Here is a 21,184-nt window from a genome sequence, read left to right on the forward strand (position 1 = left end):
CACCATCATGAACACTTGTTCATTTGTTTATGGATAAACCATTTTAGGCCATTAACACTAGAGAGGATAATTTATTATAAATCTTTATTTTTCAACAGTGGAAACTGGAATTCTTCAGTTTTATTTTCAGTAAACATCTATCTTATGGTGAAATGACATGAAGTTTGCAAACATATGATAAAGAGAACATTTTTGTGTTAATTTTCATAAGACTATGTCACCTATCAGTTACTAATTACAGATTTCTCCTTTACGATTTTTCCTTTCAATTTTCAGTCCATTGGCTAGGAAAATTCTTCAGTGTTAAACAAATTTTGTGTTGATTTATTATATTGTGTAAAATCTGCACTTGTGATCATAAAATGAGAATTTTACATCCCTTTGTTTTATTATTGCAAAATCACTTTATTTCAAGTAGTTTATTTCACTAAGTATAAAATGAAAATATTTATAATTTCTTTACAGTATTATTATTTAGCTAAAATGAGGTAAATGTGAAGTCACTTCCATAATCTAAACTGTAATATAAAATTTAAAGGATATTAAAAATATGCAAAAAGAGGGGAAAGGGATTTAGTGGTTATCTATACTAATAAAAGGGTAATATGCTAATTAGTCTGGGAGACCTTCTGGGAGACTTTCCAGACGTCCTTTCAGACAAAGTCATGGTGGTGGGGCTGAGGCAGAGGCAGTTAAGGGTGATCAGGCCTGCAGGGGAGGGCAGTTGGGGGCGATCAGGCCTGCAGGGGAGGGCAGTTGGGAGGTAAGCAGACCGGCAGGGTGGTGGTGGCAGTTAAGAGTGAGCAGGACAGCAGGGGGGGCAATTGGGGGTGAGCAGGCCTGTGGGGTGGGAAGTTGGGGGCAAGCAGGCTGGCAGGGGGGTATTTGGGGGTGGGCAGGCCAGCAGGGGGGTAGGTGGGGGCCATCAGGCTGGTGGAGGGGGCAGTTGGGGTGATTAGGCCAGCTGGGGCGGGGGAGTTGGGGGCAATCAGTCCACCAGGAGTGGGCAGTTAGGGGTGATCAGGCTAGCAGGCAGAGTGGTTAGGGGTGATCAGGCAGGCAGGCAGGTGAGCCGTTAGGAGCCAGTGGTCCCGGATTGCAAGAGGGATGTCAAACTGTCAGTTTAGGCCCTAAACTGACAGCCAGACATCCCCTGAGGGGTCCCAGATTGGAGAGAGCCCAGGCTGGACTGAGGGACATCCCCTCTTCTCCCCCCCCCCCCCCGTGCATGAATTTTGTGCACCAGGACACTAGTTTTAAAATAAAGGGGAGCACAAACAAGCATAAGCAACCTTCTCTGGAGACCTGCATTAATGAACAAATTGTAGAAAGGCACTTACATTGGGGAGCTGTGGATATTACCAAGTTTTTTTCCATGATGATGAAGATAATTAATGCACACAGTTAATGTAGTAAGCACATAATATGAAATGTGGATTAGACCTTTAGTTAGGCAGTTAAGTGTTATTTAAATTTTGCTACTACAGCAAGAAAATACAGTTAATATGAGGAAATCAAATGACTTTGTGGACTAACTTGTAAAATATAGACACACAAATTTTGACCTGTGTTCAGGGTTGGATGACAAAAGTTTCTTTAGATGACATTGCTTTAAAAAGTTTACCTGCCTGGAAGGTGGGTGTTGAAGAGTATTCTATCTCCAAATCTGCAATCTAAGGGAAAGTATCACTTTAGACAGTGAAGGAGGAAAGGAAAAAAAAGCATTTGTTTGACATTTTTGGCTGTTCTTGAGCTATTTCTCTGTCTTTGCCCTCAATAACCCCATCATCTGTACAATAAAGCCCACAATACTGATCAGAATATGAGCAAATATTTTAAAAAACAGAAAAGTAGTATGATGCAACATTCTCTCCACAATTTAAAACAATTTTAAAAATGGCCCTGGCCAGGTAGCTTAATTGGTTACAGCATCATCCTGATATACCAAGGTTGAGAGTTCAATATCTGTTCAGGGCACATACAAGAAGCAACCAGTGAATGCATAAATAAAATGGAACAGCAAATCGATGTTTCTCTCTCAAAAAAAAATCAATAAATTTAAAAAAGAAATAAAAAATTAAGAATAGAAAATAATTATAACATTAATTGGAAAATATGATTTGCTGAGATCAATTTTCCATTGAGAATCAGAGAGGACAGCGCCCCCCGAATTGGTTTTTCTGCCAGAGAAGACCTTGTCTAGGCTCTTGTGTGTTTAGGTAATTCTGAAGCAATTGCAGGAAAAGTCAAACGAGGAACATGGCCTTTCCTGGTAGACCCAGTTCCCCAGGGTACAACATGAGCTATTTCTTTTCCTGAGGATATTGAACCAGCTCTTAAAACTTATCAACAGGAAACAGGTCTTGAGCCCTATAACAGCAGGAAGTGTGAGCAGTGTAATGGGAGCTTTTTCTTTGGGGATATAAACAAATTATTAAATAAATAGTCTATTAGGTTGCCTCAGGGCTGGTCTTAATATTTGAGAGTCAAATACTTGGTGAAGGGATTCTTATCAATTTTGAAGAATAGGAAAAGCGGCATAATTCACGTTAAATTGTACATAGTTTTTTTTTTACAAGGTTCATTGTATGAGTAGACTAATAGACTAACGGTTATTAGTCTTTCAATCTTATTTCTCTAATGTTTTGTTTTTTTCTTTTTACTCAGTTAATGTTCTTTAACCATACCACATTACAAAGCCTCTTTACTTTTGCAGGACAGATTTTCATGTTTTCTTTTCTTTCTCATTTTAAAAAGTATATTTTTTATTGATTTCAGAGGGAAGGAAGAAGAGAGAGAGATAGAAACATCAATGATGAGAGAGAATCATTGATCGGCTGCCTCCTGCATGTTCCACACTGGGGATTGAGCCCGAAACCTGGGCATGTGCTCTGATCGGGAGTTGAATAGTGACCTCCTGGTTCATAGGTCGATGTCTCAGCCACTGAGCCAGGCTGGCTGGGTTCTTTCCCATTTTTAAAAGCTAACTTGGAATTCATTGAGATGAATCAAGATACTCAATTTGTTACTGGTGGGGCTAGGTAGGGTATAAAACTGATTATCCCAGTGCTAAGGCCCAGTCTCCTACCACTGCCTTGAAAAAGGCCTTGACATTTTGGGCCAAAATCAACCTGCAGGACAACATCTTCGACCTGTAGTACTTGAGTGAAAGGCAATATCACCACTGAGGGAATTTAAAGGAGCTCTGCCAGCTGCACTGCAGATAAAATTCTGACTTGTAAATACTGCATCACATACTGGCGGGATGACATCAGCTGAAGGATGTTTGCCTTCTGCTTCATTGTACTTTTACCTAGAAGAATTATTAAACACTTCCTATGCTTTCTCTAAACATAGCTCATGACAATACTTTGAAAAATCTTGAAGACAAACAGTCTTCACTACTAAAAATTGCTATTGTTCCTCCTTTATTCCAGGTTATTATATACAGCTGCCAGCTGCCAGCTGTGAAAACCAAACACATGCTGTTTTCTTCGCTTGTCTCCTTTTCTAGGTTTCAGCAGAAAACTAGAGAAAATCCCTCATATTGAAATCCCCACCATTTAAACTGAAGGTTAAAGGTAAATAAAGAAAAACCCACAAAAACATGCAATTCTCTTCCTTAAAGGACCTTACTCTTCAGAGGTCACCTTTTACAATAGACTTACAGGTTTGCTTAAATGATTTGCACCATTTCAGTGAATTAGGTTTTATTTTACTTTATTTATTTAAGTGCTGTCTTTAGTATAAAGAAAGATGAGAATCTAGTGTAGCTCAGCTACTCCTTGTGAAAAATGAAAGATTTAATAAAATTATATTGCATTTAGCAAATATTTGATGAGAATCTACTGTGTAGTAAGTTATTATAGTGATGGTAAGGGGTAGCAGAGTAATCCTATATAATAAAGATGTAATATGCAAATTGATCCTTATGCCCTCATGTCACAAGATGGCCGCCCCCATGTCATCACAAGATGGCTGTCCCCACATTGTCACAAGATGGCCGCTCCCATGTCATCACAAGATGGCTGCCACAAGATGGCCACCCTCACATCATCACAAGATGGCTGGCAGGGGAGGGCAGTTAGGGGTGACCAGGCCAGCAGAGGAGGGCAGTTGGGGGCAACCAGGCCTGCAGTGGAGGACAGTTAGGGGCGACCAGGCCAGCAGAGGAGGCAGTTAGGGGTGACCAGGCTCCAGTGGAGGGCAGTTAGGGGCAATGGGGCTGGCAGGGGAGCAGTTAGGCGTCGATCAGGCTGGCAGGGGAGTGGTTAGGGGGTGATCAGGCTGGCAGGCAGAAGCAGTTAGGAGCAATCAGGCAGGCAGGTGAGCAGTTGGGAGTCAGCAGTCCTGGATTGTCAGAGGGATGTCCAACTGCCAATTGGACATCCCCTGAGGGGACCCAGATTGGAGAGGGTGCAGGCTGGGCTGAGGGACAACCCCTCTCCCCACCCAGTGCATGAATTTCATGGACCAGGCCTCTAGTGTAATAACAACTAGTGAATTTTTCCTTCCCATAGATCATAAGATACTTGCATATCCACTGACTCTTGGGAACAAGCTAATCCATGTTCAAGGAGCCTACAGAGCTAGGACACAAATTGTCTACAAATGTACTTGAAGAAATTTATTCACTTTAAAAGAGAAATTCTCTTCAGACAGTTGCTGGCATTTTACATATAAACTTTATCCTTTCAATATTCCTGAGACATGAGCAGGAAAAGGAATAACTTTTACCTGGAATACAACATAAGGTAGATGCCTAGAGATGATTGGCGATTTACTACAAATAATAATAATAGCAAGCACCAATACAGTGTCAAACGCTACCCAAGGTACTGTTCTTAGCAATTTACATATATTAATGATCTGAACCTCAAAAGTATTTTGAAATAAGATCTCTTATTATTTTACAGTGGAGAAATTAAGGCACAGAGGGATACAGTTAGAAGTGCTGGAGAGCTAACCTTTGAGAGTCCTTTGATTTGTGAGTGGTGGGGATGGTCAGTGAGAGGGAGAAGGGAAGCACACAGCTCTCCTTCACCAGAGACAGGCTGGTATTGGCAGCCTGACTATCCCTTCCACTTATGTGAGTGCTGGTAGTTCATCTCTCTAGTAGAAATCCACAGTTCTGAACAGGGTATTGTCTTACAGGCAGCAGATATCAGCATCTCTTCCTTCCAATTTGATAATCCATATCCCAGGGCTCCTATCCCACCAGTCTGATAAAGATGCCTTGGAAACCTAGCAAATGCATAAAAGATCTGGCAGCCCTAACCGGTTTGGCTCAGTGGATAGAGCGTCGGCCTGTGGACTAAAGGGTCCCAGGTTCGATTCCGGTCAAGGGCATGTACCTTGGTTGCGGGCTCATCCCCAGTGGGGAGTGTGCAGGAGGCAGCTGATTGATGTTTCTCTGTCATTGATGTTTCTAACTCTCTATCCATCTCCCTTCCTTTCTTTAAAAAAAAAAAATAAAAATAAATCAATCAAATACATTTTAAAAAAAGATCTGGCAGACAATGAGTTTTAAAGGCAGCATTTATTTATTTAAAAAATTAGTCAGCTAGAACTGCATCATCTCCCCAGTGACATTAGATTTCTGTGTAGAGTTTATAGTCAATCTAGACTGAAAACTAAACAAAAAGGACAAATGAAAGTGATTTTCTTCAGTTTGTTTTCAACCTTTCAGGGTTTTATCTTCTGTTGTCTTAAATCAATTTTATTCTTGGCAATTTGAACATTGTCAAAAGGATGTCTATGAAGTACAAAATAATATTACCCACGGTAAATGCAAAAACAAGTTTCGAGTCCCAGGTAGCTAGTTTAGCCCACACAGAAGTTCACTTCTGCACTTGCTCGTTGGCCTTTCTTCGAACTCAACTTCTTTCAGGCAGGGGATCTTAATGTGTACTTCTCACAGATAAAGTATTTCCAAACGGTACAGTTAGTGGAAAAAAGAACCTTGTCTCTGAAGTATCCACAGAGCTGGTGAGTTGATTGGGGTCTCTTTATTGGTAACCTGGAGAGATGAGTCAGTATACCTGAGGTTACGTATGGGGCTTACGGAGTTATTCTTGTGGGTAACTTATGAGAGGTGTGTAACTTTTTATTTTGTTCTATTTTGTTTTAATATGGCACCCTCCTATAGTCGTTTTGTCCTCCTTCCTCAAGAACAGAGCTGTTTTCTCTCAATAAAAGTATGTTAGCATATTGTGAACAAACTGCATCTGTAAGCACACAGATAGGCTCTAGAGTAGAATATCTTCCCTAACTCTTAATTCTCAAAATACTAAGGCACCTGATTCTATTCACCAGTTTCCCTATGGTCTATCTGAAAAGCTTAATATGGAAATTCCTTAATAATTACTATAATATCTTTCCCTTAACACTCTCTAGTTATTAAATTATAAAAAGGAAAAATATGTTTGTTAAGTAAATAATATTGTTCAGCCCCTCAGATGTTGATATAAATGTTCTAGAGTGAGGCGGTGAAGCTGAGAAGAAGGCTGAGAAGAAGAAAAGAAGAAGATTTAGAAGCCATGAAGCTACTCTTAAATTACTCAGCTTTGATTCCAATCAGAAGTCTATGAAGTGATAATGCTGGGTATGTTTTCTGGAGGACATCTAAGGTATAAAATAAAATGAGCATTTGAATTTCCTTATGTATTTTCTTGAAGCGTTGTGATTTTTCCCTTAGACACTTACAGGTCAGGGGATGGAGTGGAGCCATCTTGCCAAAACCAAGGTTGGCTGGGTCCATCCTGAGAAAGTCCCACCCAGTAATCATGGTCACTTTTGATCTTCCTCAGGCTGCCAACGATGAAGTCCTATAAGAAACAAGACCTGGCTGGTGAACTGAGGGTGTGGGGAAAACAACAACAAAATACCGTGAAATATAGAGTGTGCCAACTTTCCTAGACAGAAATGAATGGAACTTTAAAGCTGGAGAAAGGAGGGGGTGTATTTAAAAGAAGAAATACATTTCATAGATCTTCTTTTCTATTGCGTTATGATCAATGTAGTGTTGAAGACCATGGGAAAAATAGGCAACTGGTATTAAAATTGTTTTAACAGATTTAGAGTTGGGCAGAGCTATATGTCAAACAAGGTAAGTGTTATACTGAATCCTCATTATCAGAAGAAGTAAAGTATCCTCGACATCATAGACCATGTAGATCATTCTTTCACAGCATACTTCAAAATGAAAAATAGTTTGGAAGATTCCAGAAGCAACTTAACTGTAGGTATATTTTTTGTTAGAGGAAATATTACCTATGTTGTCACCAAATTTGCACAGAAAACATAATGAAAACCCATACTTGTAGTAAATTAGTTCAAGTTGCCTTGCTTTACTACATATAGTTAACACATGTTCCCCCATTATTCTTGTAAAAATGGACTTTGATTAATTACTGAATATAGCTACATCTACTTAATAAAGTCAGAAATGTGTAACCATGAATGCTTCTTCACGCATATATATGGATGGAATAATTTCAGGAAAACTTCATTGTTTACTTAAGATGTTAGTAAACTGGGTTTAATGTTACTAAAACAATTTATTTAGCAAATGCTTATTTTCATATACCTTTCTATTTCATGACAGCACCTCAATTTTTATATCTCTGATTTTTTTTTGATAATTGAAAAAATTTTATAGTTTGTTATTTTTCCCTACAACATTAAAAATAATAAACTTAAAACATATATACAATTATAATGTATGTATATTTTAGAGTTGATTAGCATGTCCAAAATGGTATTTCTTTTACTCGTTCTCATCTTTGATTAACAAAGGACATAGATCTATCATCCGCTAAATGACTTCAGGATAACCGTTCTGTTTTTTGTTTTGCTTCTCCAGTTAAAAGAAACACAAATCATACTAATTCCTACTTTATCCCTTTTAAACCTTTACTACAACAAATATATTACTGTCATAAAATATTAAGCAATTCTATCTTATTTACAATTAGTCCTTTCTTTTAATGGGTAACATGGTATTTTCAGAATGATATGAAGCCATAAAACAGTGTTTACCATTTCTTCTTTGCTGTCTATTTGTAGAAGATTAGAGCCCTCCTTCAAACAATCCTCTTTACTGGTTTTCCAAATATTCCAATTTTCAAAGACATGGTAACAACTATTTCCATTCTGAATCCAGTTGTCTGGACAAGGAGCTTTGAATAAAACATTTTACTTTATTAAAGTTATTGTAAAAATATTAGAAAAACATCTCTCAAAAGAACCCCTTGAAATATCCCCAGTGAAGCTGAACACTCTAATCGAATATGTCAGTGGTCGGCAAACTGCGGCTCGTGAGCCACATGCAGCTCTTTGGCCCCTTAAGTGTGGCTCTTCCACAAAATACCACGTCTTGGGCGAGTCTATTTTGAAGAAGTGGCGTTAGAAGAAGTTTAAGTTTAAAAAATTTGGCTCTCAAAAGAAATTTCAATTGTTGTACTGTTGATATTTGGCTCTATTGACTAATGAGTTTGCCGACCACTGGAATAGGTCATATGTTGCAGTACTTACCAATTTCAGCTTCTCTGAGGCTGACTACAGTAAGATTTATACAGTAATTTTCAAATAAAATTAACTCGGGAATATCTTTTTGCAAATTGTTCCTCTTCTATAATAATTGATATGATTATTCTATTTTTATAAATATCTCCTTTCCTTAAGTTTACCTCATTTATAGATCTCATTTGTTTGCTTATAATTTTCTATCTGCTAATCCTACTGGCCCAGTCTAGTTGGAAATGTACTGGACCATTAGGCAAGTTGAGTAATAAGCCTCAAGTTAATGCTTAAATTATGAGAGTTAAACATGAAAATTTTGCCCTGCTAGTGTTGCTCAGTGGTTGAGAGTGGACATATGAACCAGGAGGAGGTGATAGTTTGATTCCCAGTCAGGGCACATGCCCGGGTTTTGGGCTTAATCCCCAGTAGGGGGCATGCAAGAGGCAGCCGGTAATGATTCCATCTCATCATTGCTGTTTCTATCTCTCTCTCTTCTTTCCTCTCTGAAACCAATCTACACTAATAAAAGAGAAACATGAAAATGACCATCACTCCGCTACACTACCAGCCAATCAACAGTGAGTATGCAAATTAACCCAACAAAGTTGGCAATGCCCATAGCAGCCGGGCAATGCTGGAGCTGCTGGGGGCAGGATCAGAGACACAAACCCGCAGACCTGGCACCCAACAGCCCCAAGGCTCACCATGTCGGCGCTGGGGCTGCTAAGAGTTGGATCAGAGACACAAACCTGTAGTCCCAGCACCCAGCAGCCCCAAGGCCCACCACCATGGTGCTGGGGCTGCTGGGGGCTGGATCAGAGACACAAACCTACAGAGGGGCCCGGCCCCCAGCAGCCCCAAGGCCTGCCACTGTGGCGCTGGGGCTGCTGGGGGCCGGATCGGAGACAAAAACACGCAGGGAGGCTGGCACTAAGCAGCCCCACACCCCGCCATGGCGGCGCTGGGGCTGCTGGGGGACAGATTAGAGACACAAACCCAAAGTCCCGGCATCCAGTACCCCCAAGCCCCAAGCCCCATGGTCGAGACACAAACCCACAAGAAACCTGTGGAAAGGGAGATAACCTATCATAACTTTATCTCCCTTTCCACAAGATGAGAAAACTGACCCTGGTTTATTTAGTGATGTGGCCCACACCTTTCTAAAAGCACAGGGTATGTTATGACCACTCCCAGGAAGGTCTGGTTAGAATACCGTCTTCAGGGAATAACGCTACTGTGGCAAGTCATCTAAGAGAGGAAACAAGCTTTTGTTGGGTTTATTCTGAAGGTCAGAGAACATGCCACCCCAACATATGCTGTGTTGTTATATTGATGATCTTGAGCTGCAGATGCTTGAAAAACAGCAAATGCATGCAGAGGCTTTCACTGAAGTCTGATCTGCCTAAAATCGGACCCCCCAAAAGAACTTAAATGTCATAGGTCCCCTTGACGGGAGAAGTGTCATCAGGCAAAGAAGACTGACTCCTGTCACAGGACAGGAGAGTAGAAGTTGACATCACACCCAAACTTTGTTACAAACTATCTCCCTCCACCCCCATTCATCTTTCCTAAAAATCATTTACTCTCCTCTAAGAGGCCTACAACTCCCATCCCCTTTCCCTAGGACAGTGATTGGCAACCTTTTGAACTTGGTGTGTCAAAATTCGCCAAAAAACTGAGCATAACTCGGGTAGTGTGTCACTTTGAGGAAAAAAACTAACCCCAAGACTCTAGTCGCAAATGTTTCATCCTCAGCAGCAGCAAATGTTTCATCCTCGGCATGCGGCCGCGTGTCATCAGAAATGGCTACGCATGTCAGTGCTGACACGCGTGTCATAGGTTCGCCATCACTGCCCTAGGAAGAAGGTATTTAAATCTGCATTCTAAGCCACCTTGGGGAGTTACTCATTTTTCCCTGGGATCTCCCATGTATACACGAGGTACACATGCTAATGAACTTTTGTTTTTCTCTTGGTGATCTGTCTTTCATTATAAGGGCCTCCACTAAGAACTCAGAAAGGTAGAGGAAAACTATTTTTCCTCCTCCATAATTCTATCTTGGGAAATCAAGTCCCCAGCTGAACAATGAGGTTGGCTCAAGTACCAAGCAGTCCCGGCTGACGGGAGGGAAGCTTCTAGGGGGAAATCAATGATATTGGCATCAAAATGGGATGGAGGGCACATGCATGGTTTTTGGTGGGAGTTTAAAGTGGTTCATCATTTTTGGAGGATGATTTGGCAAATTTGATAGAAATGTTCAAGGTACATCCAAGAGTCTTCTTCTAGGAATCACATCTGCTAAGATAAAGCACAAGCACATAAGCCCTAGTCAGAACCCAGGATGCTACTGCAGAATCCCCTTCCACGACAGGAAAACCTGCTAACAACCTGCATTTTTAGGAAAAGGTGGCATCTCTACTAATAAAAGGGTAATATGCTAATTAGACTGAACATCTTCCAGACGTCCTTCCAGACAAAGCCATGTTGGTGGGGCCAAGGCAGAGGAGGTTAGAGGCAATCAGGCAGGCAGGGAAGAGCAGTTAGGGGGATCAGGCAGGCAGGGGAGAGCAGTTAGGGCAAACAGGCTATCAGGGGAGAGCAGTTAGGGGGATCAGGCCAGCAGGGGAGAGTAGTTAGGGGTATCAGGTGGGCAGGCAGATGAGCGGTTAAGAGCCAGAGGTCCTGAGGGGTCACAGATTGGAGAGAGTGCAGGCTGAGCTGAGGGGACCCTCTTCCCATGCACAAATTTTGTGCACTGGGCCTCTAGTTATATATGTAAACTAGAGGCCCAGTGCACTTTTTTGTGCACCGGTGGGGTCCCTTAGCCTGCCCTGTGGGATTAGGCCAAAACTGGCTCTTCAACATCCCCTGAGGGATCCTGGATTGCAAGAGGGTTCAGGCCAGGTCAAGGGACCCCAGTGGTGCATGATCAGGACTGGGGGGGGAGGGATGTGGGAGGTTGGCCAGCTGGGGAGGGATTGTGGGAGGGCTCCAGGGCATGTCCAGCCCATCTCGCTCAGTCCCGATTGGTTGGACCCCAGCAGCAAGCTAACCTACTGGTCTGAGTGTCTGACCCCTGGTGGTTAGTGCACGTCATAGCGAGTGGTTGAGTGGTCTTAACATATCATTAGCATATTACACTTTGATTGGTTGAATGAACGACCAGATGACCAGCATATTAGGCGGAGGCTTTAGGCTTGGGCAGGGGCCAATCCTGCGATCAGAGGGAAGGAGGAAAATCAATGGAAACATATCCTCAGGTGAGGATAAAAAAAGAAAGAAAGAAATGTCATATCCTATGAAAGACACATCCTGAAAATGCCTAAAGAAAGTTGTCAATTTTTCATGGTGAAGGGACTGGAGTCCATGTTGATGAAAATACCTTGGTGGCTGCGGTGACTGGCAGTGGCTGCAGCAGCAGGGTGATGGGGCTCGCGCCTTCCCCTGATCAGCCCAGTCGCCTCCCACAAAGGGAGGCCAGACTGTGGCTTAGGGGAGCGGGTCTAAGCCGTTAGTAAGACATCCTCTGAGGGCTCCCAGTATGTGAGAGGGGGCAGGCTGGGCTGAGGGACCACCATCCCCCCAGTGCACAAATTTCGTGCACCGGGCCCCTAGTACAGAAATAAGATTGAACTGGTGAGTGGATCAAATGATGTCTCTTCTATTATAAAATGCTGACTACAATTTTGCAGAGAATAAAATGAATGTCACTGATTTGGGGTGCAAAGTTGGTGCACACATTCATATCTACAAAGTGAAAACTTATTTTTATATCAGTTACCTGATCTGAAAGAGTTTTGCATCAAGGTTTGGCAATATCTTATCTGGAAGTCATGGCTTGTCGTCCACTGTGTGAAGTTCAACAGCGCTCTGTCTTGTTGCATGAGTTTTTCTTGCTGCTTCTTTGCAATAGCTGACACCTGGAATACTTCAAACAATAACAATCATTTCTACTAAATTCCTGACAACTTATAACAGTCATCTTTCAACACAGACTTAAACACAACTACCAATTACTGATGATTTTTGTGATATTAGTTTGCATTATTTTGTTTTTGTTTAAAAATTTACATTGTTTAAGAATTATCTACTATTCTATGCTGTACACCTAAAACTAATAAAAAATAATATTGAATTTAAACTGTAATTGAAAAATAAAACTAAAAAATATATAGCTAAAGGAAATGTGGAGAAAAACTTTATTAATAAAATTAATACTTATTGAAAAAAATTATATTGTTCAAGAATACAAATTAAAAAGAATACACAGCAAAAAGCTCATTTGCTACCCTTGTCTTTGTATTCACTCAATTCTATTCCTCTAAAGTAATTTCCTTTTTATTCTTCTAGAGGTAATTTGAATCTACAAGCAAATGAACATAAACTGCCCTTTCTTACCTTTACACAAATGGTAACAACCTGTTTACATGGTTTTGCACCTTTAAGTACTTAAAATATATTTTGGACAAAATTTTATGTCAGTACATAAAGAACTTTCTCATTATTTCAGTATAACTACATAGGAGTCCATTGAATGGATGTATCATGATTTTAGAAAATTTCTATTGACTTTTAGACTATTTATTATCTTTTGGTATTACAGAAATGACTACTGACTACTGTAACAAAGAACCTTAGTCATATGTAATTTCACGCCTGTGCAAGTATATTTTTAAGATAAGTTGTTAGGTCAGTTTCTGTGCATTTATTTAAACCATATTGGATACTTCCAAATTACCCTCCACATGTGCAAATGCCATCTTAATATCATTTGAATTTACACTTCCCTTTTTATGTTTGATGTTGAAACCTTTTTTGCATATATATAAATAAAAGTCGGTTGTATTTCTTTTTTTAATGAAGTGCATAATTATATCCTTTGTGAATTTCTTCATTGGGTTCCTAGTTGTTTTTTTTTTCCTTTTTGTGTCTATGAGTTCCTTATTGTCCTAATTGAGAAGGCCTGGAATCAGCCTAAGCAGCGCATGGAGCTGATCCCTGCACAAGGCCTCAGACACTAATTAAAGAGTGTAGCTTTGTGGCCATCAGTCTGGGAATTTTCTTTGGCAAGATTATACTAGCTGGTCAGTCTTCTTTCTTTTTTTTTTTTTTTTTTTTAACATGTTTTATTGATTTTTTTTTACAGAGAAGAAGGGAGAGGGATAGAGAGTTAGAAACATCGATGAGAGAGAAACATTGATCAGCTGCCTTCTGCACTGTGACCGCAACCAAGGTACGTGCCCTTGACCAGAATTGAACCTGGGACCCTTCAGTCCGCAGGCCGATGCTCTATTCACTGAGCCAAACCGGTTAAGGCAGTCTTGTGTCTTAATGACAAATGATTGATGACTCACCCCTGGTTACAAAGAGACCCTGAAAAGTCCCTGCTATTGAGGCTGGTTACCGAGAAGGAATGTGCCTGGGTGGTCAGCAAAATATCAAAATTTCCAGCAAGATTTGGGACTCCCTGGTACCAAGGTGTTCTGTGTACACATCAGTGGCTCCTGATTCAAGAGAGAAATTGTGTCCCGAAAAGACCTTGCAAGGGAAGAAAAGGATGCCTGTCTGCATCTGGCCTCCCCAGGCCTCTTATTGTAACACGTATTAATACCGTTGTTAAGTTATATCCTCTTCTTGTAATAAACTGTCGATCTGTAAATGCTTTGACTTTGGGGAATCACTGTCCTACAAGTCTTCTGTAGCAACCCCCAGATGGCTCATAGTTGTCTCGTATCATTTATTGACTCTTTCCTCTCCATACTCTTTATTTGCCATCCTTCAATTACTGCAAATGTCCATCGAAGTACCTGATTATGCAGCATTTTTATTGTTTTGAGGATATTCAAGTTTTCTACTTATCTTTTCATATATCAGCACCACATTATTTCAGTTACTTTAGACTTTTACTTTACTTTAATATCTCATAGGGCCAACCCTCCTCTTATTTTCAGATTACTTTTATATTAATTTTTGCTTATTCCCTTCTTATAACTCTGGCTAGCTCATTAAGTCAGTTCTTTTTCAAAAGCATGTTATAAAGTATCTATATATCCCTATTTAATTAAATATTTATCTAAGCATGAATATTAATTTTCTTAATCCTGTTTGATTTTTATAGAATTTCTTGAACCGGTGGCTTAATGTTTTTAATCAATTATGGAAAATACTTATCCAATAGATCTTATAATTATACTACTTTTGCCCAACTCTCTTTCTTCTACTTTTGGGTTTATTATTGCACATACAGTAGTTAGCTCTGCCTCAAAAAGGGAGGCTGAGCTTTAATTTTGCTGTGTTCCTAATAGTGAATATTGTCATGAAGGGGAAGTTTGTGTATAAAAAAAAAGCAATTTGCATTTTCATGTTGTTTGTCTCCCAATTAACTGGTCAACATTCACAATAAACTATTTAATTGCGTATCTGCATATTCTGACCTGTTTTAGTCATCAACATTGCTACTGAGAAGGAAATGCTAAAACCAAGAGCCTTGGACTAGGGAAAGCAGATGCTTATGCCCCATCCATCTCTGGATAATACAAGTAACGCAGCTGTCAGTGGCTTATTTATTTTCCTTCTTCACAAAAGGCTGGATCTCATGAGTGGGGAGTAGGATAGTGGTGTTATTTACTTTATCCTATTAATAACCTGGCACATTTAAACAATGAAAAATAACAAACTTCCTTTCAGGACTTTGAAGTATTAATCTAAAGTGGTTAATTTTGATGACTATCTTAGATTCACTATATTTGGGAGGTTATTGTTGCTTTGCTTTATTACTACTTGAAGAGCTTGTACCACATAAAACTGTAATAAAACTGAGAAAGGGAAATGAGACTTTAGTTTCGCCCCAAGAGGGAAGGAATGTACTGCACCTTTATTAGTGTTGGGGTTATAATTAATTTGGAACCAGTAAGGAATAAAAGATTTAAACAAAATAATTACCTGGGGAAATGATTTACCAAATACTAAACATATTTTTAGAAGGAAATAAAAATATTTGTTATAGGCCTGGCCAGTGTTGCTTAGTGGTGAGGGTAAAAAAAAAGTATTTGTTATAAGATGTTATATGTTTTACCTAACTAATGAATCAGGAAAATAAAAAAGAATAGTAAAAACAAATGAAAAATCTGATTTCTTAGAAAATGTTTTGCACAACTGAGTTTTTAAAATAGTAAGTCAATTAATATAAGTAATATGGTAGAGAAAACCAGAAAAATACAAAATAGTAACATGGAAGCAAGAAATTACTTCTACTTATCTTTAAATTTACCACTCCTTTAATTCCTCCTCCTTCTCTGCTTTGCTTTATGGTATTCCATAGTGTGGAATTAATTAAATTTTATTAATTTAAATGGTCCCTTAATCATAGGCATTTGAGTTTTGTCTAATATACTGTACTCCTTATTGCTACACATGCAGGTTTATCTACAGGAAAATTTTTCAAAAGTGAGATTTATGTGTCAAAACCAACCAATACAAAGTTTGTTAGGAACATGATTGTCTTTGTTATCTAAACAGACTTCATGAACTATGCGAGAAGAAAAAGTTACGTATCCATTGGATAGCAAGTTTTTGAGGAAATTTACAGTATGCTTTCATTAACATACTTAGTATGTACTACATTCTTTTCAGTGATGTAAGAATTGCTGATTGCAGATGACAAATTATTTTTATTAATTTTTTAAATAAATTATCCTATATAATAAAAGTCTAATATGCAAATTGTCCCCTTGGGAGTTTGACCAGATGTTTGACTGCTCGCTATGACGTGAGCTGACCACAAGGGGGTGGCTCAGAACATGGCAGGCGTTGGCGATGCAGTGCTGGCAGCGGAAGGCAATGGAGGCACTGCCGGCCCCGATGGGCCCTGATGAGAGTGGGACCGTGGTGGGATGGTAGAGCAGGTGAGCGAGCAGCACTGCGCCAAGGCAGGTGTGGGTGGGAGGCCCAATCGCCCTGCTGGTCTCCCTGCAGATGGCAACCAGCAGCGGTGGCAGGGGGCGGTGCGGCTGCTTGGCTCCCAGGCACTGAGGGGGCTGGGTGGGGGGCCCGGCCCCAATTGATTGCCCCGCAGGCGGGATGGTGGAGGAGGTGAGGGGACGGCACCAAGCCATGACTGAGTCCCAGGTGGGGCTGCTGGGCTGTTAGGCTGGGGGTGAGAGGTAGGGCCCAATCCCTGCAGGCCACCCTGAGGGACCCCACCCGTGCATGAATTCATGCACAAGGCCTCTAGTTTTTATATAAAAAACAAATTCTATATCCTGTTCACTTCAAAATGTTGCTTAAAAATGTTGCATCTTCATTTAACCTTTTTTTAATTGAAAGTGTTTTTTGTAGTTTCTTTCATTTTTTCATCCCAAGTAGTTTATAACACATCATTGACATTTATTATATAGAATTGATACTTAAACCATAGCTGTTGATATTTGCAATGTCAGTTAAATAAGGCTTATTTTTTAAAAATATGGATTCTTATAGTTAGAATAAAACTTGGCCATATTCTAAAGTTCCCAGTTTTTACAGAAGAAACTAGATTAGTATGTTAATTAACTTAACTGTTAGTTCTCTTTCAACTCTGCAAATCTGCTTCCAGTATATCTTCTAGATAAACAAATATGTAAATGTGAGTTTCTTTTAAAAAAAAAGACTGGCATTTGATTTAAATGTATTTATTAAATATATGTACTTAAGTATGTATATATTTAATAAAGCACAGAGAGAGAATGGGATGATATAAAAAGCTTTCTGGAAGCTCTAATATTTATGCTAGGCTGTAAAATTTTATCTGAGGAGATAGATAGAGTAACAATTACTTTTGAGCTCCTAGTAATTATTAAAGCATTCCTCTCAGAACCACCAGGAAAATGAATTCATAGATAACATGATTCAGGTCAAGTTTCCTGTACTTTTGTAGAAGCAAATCTGAGCCTTTCTCTTCTTCATTTCAGAACTCATAATTCTCAGTCACCAGCTAATGCCTCCTAGGGAGAGAAATGATTTGCCAAAGCATGCAAGAGAGAAAAATTATCTCGACAATAACCTTCATCTCTGTCTCAGCATATTTCTTGGAGGTAGCATGAGTGATAATAAATTTTCTTAGTCATTTTTGTGGAACTTGCAGCTCTGTAATTATTATAATTCATAAAAAATTCACTTGCTAGAGGTGGAAACATCTCAAATTTGGAATAAATAAATGTGATTAAATATGGCCCAAATAAAGTTCTCAGGCTTGCATTAAACATTAAATTGCTCCTTGTCTAAAATAAAGTGAAAACTCATATTAAAATAATATGCACAAGTTTAGAATAAATGCATATTAGAATATATAGAGCATTTACTGAAATTTTTCACATGCTAACACGATTCACATAAGTAATTATTTACATTATTTTCCCCAAAGAGACTCATAGCATTAGATTTGAGTTCAACACCATGCCATTGAACATTAAAAGTTATAACAGCATCCAAGGGCTTAGAGTGTTATATTAAACCAATGTTCCATAAATTACCTTAGGAAGTTATTATTTTTGTCATTTATATGTTTGTAATTGATTTATTTATCCATTTGTAAACTATGAAGTTTTATTCATTATAATATACAGATGTAATTGCATGTTAAATGACATGTCATATATAATACATACAGATTTTTTTTAAAGATATCCTTTTGTACTTACACTTAATACCCAAGAAAATGGAGGCAGTTAATGAGCCCACGCAGAAAATACAGGCTATCACCATCATGAGACACCATGTTCCTAAACAAGGAGTCGGGACAATAAAATTGAGTTAGAAACAGTAGGTGAAAGGGATGGGCCAGGATAAGACTAGACTGAGTGAAAGAAGGAATTAACCTTAGGCATTTCAACCACAGAATTGTTGACACCATGTAACTGTAACAGTAAAAAGAGAACTCCAACTCTTTGAAATGCAAGTTATAACTTGTAATACATTTGATTGCAAAAATGTCAAATAAACTGACATTTTTAATAACACACTTCTTCTACCTTTATATGTATATGTGATGCCACAAACTGACTAACTAGATATACGTATGTGTTCTTTTCCAAAATATTTTTGAGATTGTCGCAAATCAGGCAGCAACCTTTTATTTTTTAAAGCAAAAATACTACTGGTATGGTGCATCTCCTCATCTCTTTTTAGTGTCACTTGAACATGATTGGTTCAAAGACATTTCTTTTTAAAAAAATATACATTTTTTATTGATTTCAGAGAGAGAGAGAGATCCAGGAAACATCAATGATGAGAGAGAATCATTGATCAGCTGGCTCCTGCATGCCCCCACACTGGGGATAGAGTGGCAACCCAGGCATATGCCCTGACCAGGAATCTAACCATGAGATGAGAGAGAATCATTGATCAGCTGGCTCCTGCATGCCCCACACTGGGGATAGAGTGGCAACCCAGGCATATGCCCTGACCAGGAATCTAACCATGAGATCCTTATTCATAGGTCAATGCTCAACCACTGAGCCACTCCGGCCAGGCTATTTCATTTTTTAATGTTAGCGTAGCCTGCACATTATCATATTCTAAAATGGGTTACCTCACTAGAAAATTCACCTGGGCTCAATATGTAATGGGAAACAAAACATACACTGCAAAGTCTTGGACCAAATAATTAGAACAGGTTACCTGAACATTTGGTGGAAGACTGATGTTTCTGGGAAGGGTTTGGTGTTGGAGTGTCCCACTGAAGGGAGGTATAGAGTTCTTCATCCTGCATGTCTGAGGGGCTTTGATAGGTGAGGCAGTCCGCACGAGAAGCTAAGACAAATAACTCCTTTTGTCAGGAGCCGATCGGTGAAAGAACTGAAATTGGCTATTTTTACACACCAGTGGGAAAATATGTTGGGGTTTAAGGAATAGAATAATGCATCTTCATCCAGAAAGTAGAAGTTTATGAAGTTTAAGCCAAAGCACAACTTGCTAAAGAAGGAAATGAGAAAGGAACTGAACTCAAATGGCCAATGATAGAACCTGCGATTGGTCTGGTTTGTGAGATGTAGCAGATGTTGAAGGTGATAGCACTGAGTTACTGTTACAATGAAAAGAAGTGCAAAAAATGTACTTATATTTGTTATAGGACACAAAGCATGGGAATGACCTAGACAGCAAAGATACAAAGGTAGCTCACTTTGGGCAATCCAGGATGTAAGGAGTCATCGTCCGTCACTGTGTATCCTTAAGTAAGAAAGCTAGGAAGGGATTGCATCCCTAAAATAAATTTGCACACTGTGTTAGGCTAATGCAGTTGCTGTGAGAAGTAAATCTCAAAATACCAGTTTAACACAATGGAAGTTTATTTCTTGCTCACATAACATTCTAGCTCCAGTAATCCTGGTTACTGGGTAGTTTTCATTGAAATGGAACCCAGATGCCTTCTGTCTTGTGAAACATTAAGTCTTCTACTTCTAGCCATTGGAAAAGAGGAAAGAAGATGGCAAATCCCCGTCTTGAAAGCCATAACCTAGATATAACAGATCACCTCCACATGCACTAATGTTAACACCTGTGTTTGGATCTAAGGCTGGGCCTGATAAATGGAACTTTTGCCTGGCTGGCAAACTTTCTATGACAACTTCACTCTAGAAGGAAAGCATGAATTATTTAGTAGCTAGATGGCTATTTCTGCCACATCCTGTGCCTATTGCACTGGTATTGGGAAATTTGATGCTTTAATTATCATTGGTCATTTGTCCTTAGGGCTAAAGGTCATCTCTCAGTAATTTACCGTCTGCAAACTCCAACAGTCTGCAAAATCGCAATGTTCTCTTTTGTGTCAGTGTTTCACTGGATCAATCATTGATCTCTGCTACAGAAGGAAACAAATGGCTCTCAAGGGTATTCTAATTCATACAGATGCTGTTTATGAAGTTTTGATAAGGAAGCCACAGGCCAAGTCTACCCTGATCATGCTGTTCATTTGAGTTCTGCCTCCCAAGGCACAGAGCGGGGATAAGAAGAACTCAAGAGGCAAATGAAGAATATCCAAAAAAATCCTCCAAGTATTTTATATGACTTTCGTGTGACCTGAGATTCTGATGTGAAAAATAGTGTGACTTAATCAATGGAAATATTTCTATCTTCAGGAGAAAAAAAAGGTAGAAACAATAAACATACCAAATGTACATTAAGACTAATGTCAGGACCGTTGTTCAAAGTGTTGCCATTAATTTCTGGATTCTCTTAAATTTCATCAGCACTTTGCATTCTCTAATACATACCATTGGGCTCTCCTAATAGAAGACTAATATGTTACCTGTTTTATATTTGATGTTTTTAATCATACTTATTTACTATTCATTATTTTCCAAGTACTGTGTCAAAGGGCTTTGACATGAATTATTGTGATTGTCACAAATCTATGATATAGGTGCTACTATTAACTTATTTGTAAATTGAGGCACAGAGAAGTCAAGTTATTTACCGGTTTACTTATGTAGTGAGTAGAAGAGTTAGCATCTGAAACCAAGTGGTCTGATCACAGTACTTGTGCTATTATAATCTGTGGTATTCCGAGTTCATGTACAAGATGCTTTTGATATGAGTACAAAAACAAAAACAAAAAACAAAGAATCTCTGTAAGCACAGTTTTATTGGTCACATTTGTAATTAATTACATTTTTGCCATGCATTG

At 39.2% G+C, this 21,184-nt stretch overlaps 1 protein-coding gene across 1 annotated transcript; it reads right to left on the reverse strand.

Moving 5' to 3' along the window:
• Positions 1 to 5,886: 5,886 nt before the first annotated feature.
• Positions 5,887 to 19,270, reverse strand: CLEC9A (C-type lectin domain containing 9A). Its single transcript, XM_054718625.1, has 7 exons — positions 19,180 to 19,270; positions 18,201 to 18,281; positions 12,305 to 12,451; positions 9,886 to 9,903; positions 8,041 to 8,180; positions 6,706 to 6,827; positions 5,887 to 6,019 (listed from the first exon to the last, which is right to left on the reverse strand). Exons 1-7 carry the CDS (start codon positions 19,268 to 19,270, stop codon positions 5,887 to 5,889), a joined length of 732 nt encoding a protein of 243 aa, XP_054574600.1.
• Between the last annotated feature and the right edge of the window lie 1,914 nt (positions 19,271 to 21,184).

Source organism: Eptesicus fuscus, chromosome 7 (assembly GCF_027574615.1).
Source record: "Eptesicus fuscus isolate TK198812 chromosome 7, DD_ASM_mEF_20220401, whole genome shotgun sequence".
Taxonomy (NCBI): Eukaryota; Metazoa; Chordata; class Mammalia; order Chiroptera; family Vespertilionidae; genus Eptesicus; species Eptesicus fuscus.